We start from the raw sequence: 3,129 nt of genomic DNA on the forward strand, positions 1-3,129 counted from the left end.
CCTTGCCTCATCTACATGTCATCGGTGGCTATTTTGTGCCTCCACAATCTCCACAAGAAGAAGGATATCTTGAATGGGAAACCTTTAATCCACATTAACTTGAATTCCTGATTAGGATCAGCCTTATGCCTTAATATTTGCCAAGCACTGCTAACACTAAACTTGCCTGAAGGAGTTGGCATCCAGTATGGCCTATCCTAATATCCCTCACTGCCTTCATAGTGCACATTTAGCTTTATATGTTCTGCAATTTCCTCATTGAAAATTTGATCTAGTAGCTGATCATCCCATGATTCCCCTTGCCACAGTTCTGCCACCTTCTGAAGACCTTCATTGATTGGAAAGTCTTCAGGTAATACGTGATAAAGTGCACCCAATCCAGTCTAATTTTCATGCCAAATATTAGTTGTACCACTCTTCAATTCCCATACGATCTCATGTTCTACTTCTTCCCTAGCATTTAGCATTTGTCTCCAAACATGAGACCCTCCCCTAAAATGTACCACTGTTGGTAGCTCCTTCTTGCAATACTTATTCCACATGAAATTAGACCACAAAGTTTTTGTGGTCTTAAACCTCCACCATAGTTTAGCAAGCAGTGCCCTTGAGACATCATTTAAGGACCTAAAACCTAGCCCCCATTCCTCTTTAGGAAGGAAAAGATTTTTCCATGAAACCCAGTGTCTGCTTCTCCCTTCTTCCTTTGTGCTCCAAAAGAACCTAGCAAAAGTCTTATGTAGATGCCCCAGAATGTTGTTTGGTGGATCAAGGACTGATAACATGTGAACTGGCATACTTTGCAAAACACTAGAGATGAGTGTTGCCTTTCCTCCAAACGACAATAGTTTTCCTTTCCATAAATGCAATTTAGCCCTCACCTTCTTAATAAGATCCTCATAGTAGTCCTTCCTCCTTCTAGTGTAAAAAATAGGACACCCTAGATATGTGAAGGGGAATTTACCTTTTGCAAATCCTGTAATAGCTCCAACTGCCTGAAATAATCCATTAGCAACCTTTGAATGCATGTAGCATGAACTCTTATCTGTGTTGATCATCTGACCTGATATCTTCTCATTGTTCCCCAACACTGCCATAATCTTGTTCAAAGAGGGAGGATGAGCAGATGCAAAGATTATCGTATCATCAGCATACGCCAAGTGGTTTAAAGGATCCGGCCACTTAGGCATTCCAAATCCCACAAATGACTTGTCTTCAAAGAGCTTATTCAAAGACCTAGAAAGTACCTCAACTGATAGAATGAACAATGCTAGAGATAGGGGATCCCCTTGTTTCACATCCCTTGTCGACTTAAAGAACTTTGAGGACTGCCCATTCACTAATACTAAATACCAATTATTTGACATCAAGTTCCACACAATGTTAATGAAGTGTTCAGAAAATCCCATCTTCCTTAGCACATGCAATAAGTACTTCCATGAAACCCTATCATAGGCCTTAGCCATATCAAGCTTGATTACCACATTAGCTGGCTTTCCCCTTTACCTTATGTCAGTGACAATTTCTTGAGTCAATAAGATGTTCTCAAATATATTCCTACCCTTTACAAATCCGGATTGATTAGGAGCTATTAGTCATGGCAAAAAACTCTTTGATCTGTCATGTAACACCCTAGACAAAACCTTGTTAATAAAGTTTCTCAAACTAATAGGTCTTAAGTCAGAGAAGGTCTCAACTCTAGGTTTATTGAGCAGCAATACTAGATTGGTGCGAGTGATGGATTTAGGCAATGCAGCTCCTCCATAGAAGTATAGCACCATGTTGTGTATATCAGCACCAATAACATCCCAGCATGTTTGATAAAACAAGCCAGTTAGTCCATCAGGGCCACTAGCACTCTCCCCACTAAGCTCAAAAATTGTTGTCCTTATTTCTTCAATTGTTGGAAATCTTCTAAGTTCCAAATTCGGATCCATAGTGACCATTGAAGGTACATTATTGAGCAAGGAAAATTCAAAAGCATCACCTTCATTTGTGAACTGTTTTTATAGAAGTCCACTGCAGTTGTAGCCAATTGCTCCTGGTCTTCAATCCATACCCCCACTGCCACTTTTGATCCTCTTCAGTTGTAATTTATTTCTTTTGCCATTGACATGATTGTGAAAGAAACTTGTATTCCTATCTCCTTCAGCAAACCAAGTCATCCCCGCCTTTTGCTTCCAATACTTCTCCTCAATACTCAAGTATTTCTTCAATTCAGATTGAGCCTTTTGAAGCACAATCCTATTCTCAGTTGTAGGCTCTTCTTCAAACAACATCTCCGTTACCCTAACAATGTCCTCCAAAATAGCAAATTGCTTGAAGATATCACCAAATGGTTCCCTACTCTATTTTGAGAGTGTTGCCTTCACCCTCTTGATATTCTGCTTGAACATCAAAAATTGATCCCCTATGAAATCAGCTTCCTAATTCTGCCTCACCACATCCATAAATGTAGCATGCTTTGTCCAAAAGTTTAAGAAATTGAAAGGCTTGACAAAATTGGTTGTCTGCACCCCACATGTCATTAGCATTGGTGCATGATCTAATCCAGTTCTGATTAGATGCTCAACTTCAATAGTTGGAAACATGTTCTGAAATGGCAAATTCACAAAAATCCTATCCAATCTCTTGAAGATACACTCAGCATTAGATCTCCCATTCCACCATGTGGATGGACTTCCTTTGTACCCTTGCTCAAACAAACCACAAGAGTTTACACAAAATGCAAAATTCTCATATTCAGGAGGGTGTACTAGAAGTCCCCCTATTTTCTCATATTCATACAATATCACATTGAAATCTCCTCCTACCAACCATGGTAATTCCATATCACTTGCTAAATAATACAAGTGATCCCACAAATCCAACCTCTTCATTGCTGAACATTTTGCATAAACAAATGCCATCATCATGTGCTGCCCCAGGTCATAGTGAAACACTCTCACAGTCACATGTTGCTCAGTATCCTCCACTAATTTCCATTCCACCACTGCATCAAAAAACAACCATATTTGCCCATTAATTTTGCATAAATAGTCTCCATATTCAACCTCCTTTTATATCTATTAATGAGTCCCTTCTTTTGAAAAGACTCCATCAATGCAACTACATAAAAAATTATGCTCCTTA

At 39.2% G+C, this 3,129-nt stretch overlaps 1 protein-coding gene across 1 annotated transcript; it reads right to left on the bottom strand.

Moving 5' to 3' along the window:
• Positions 1-2,423: 2,423 nt before the first annotated feature.
• Positions 2,424-2,876, bottom strand: LOC138908839 (uncharacterized). Its single transcript, XM_070199465.1, has one exon. It carries the CDS (start codon positions 2,874-2,876, stop codon positions 2,424-2,426), a length of 453 nt encoding a protein of 150 aa, XP_070055566.1.
• Positions 2,877-3,129: the final 253 nt, after the last annotated feature.

Source organism: Nicotiana tomentosiformis, chromosome 1 (genome assembly GCF_000390325.3).
Source record: "Nicotiana tomentosiformis chromosome 1, ASM39032v3, whole genome shotgun sequence".
Taxonomy (NCBI): domain Eukaryota; kingdom Viridiplantae; phylum Streptophyta; class Magnoliopsida; order Solanales; family Solanaceae; genus Nicotiana; species Nicotiana tomentosiformis.

What these genes read in the sequence shown, in the direction of transcription:
- LOC138908839 (XM_070199465.1), bottom strand. Translation starts at nt 2,876, where the DNA reads ATGAAGAGGTTGGATTTGTGGGATCACTTGTATTATTTAGCAAGTGAT.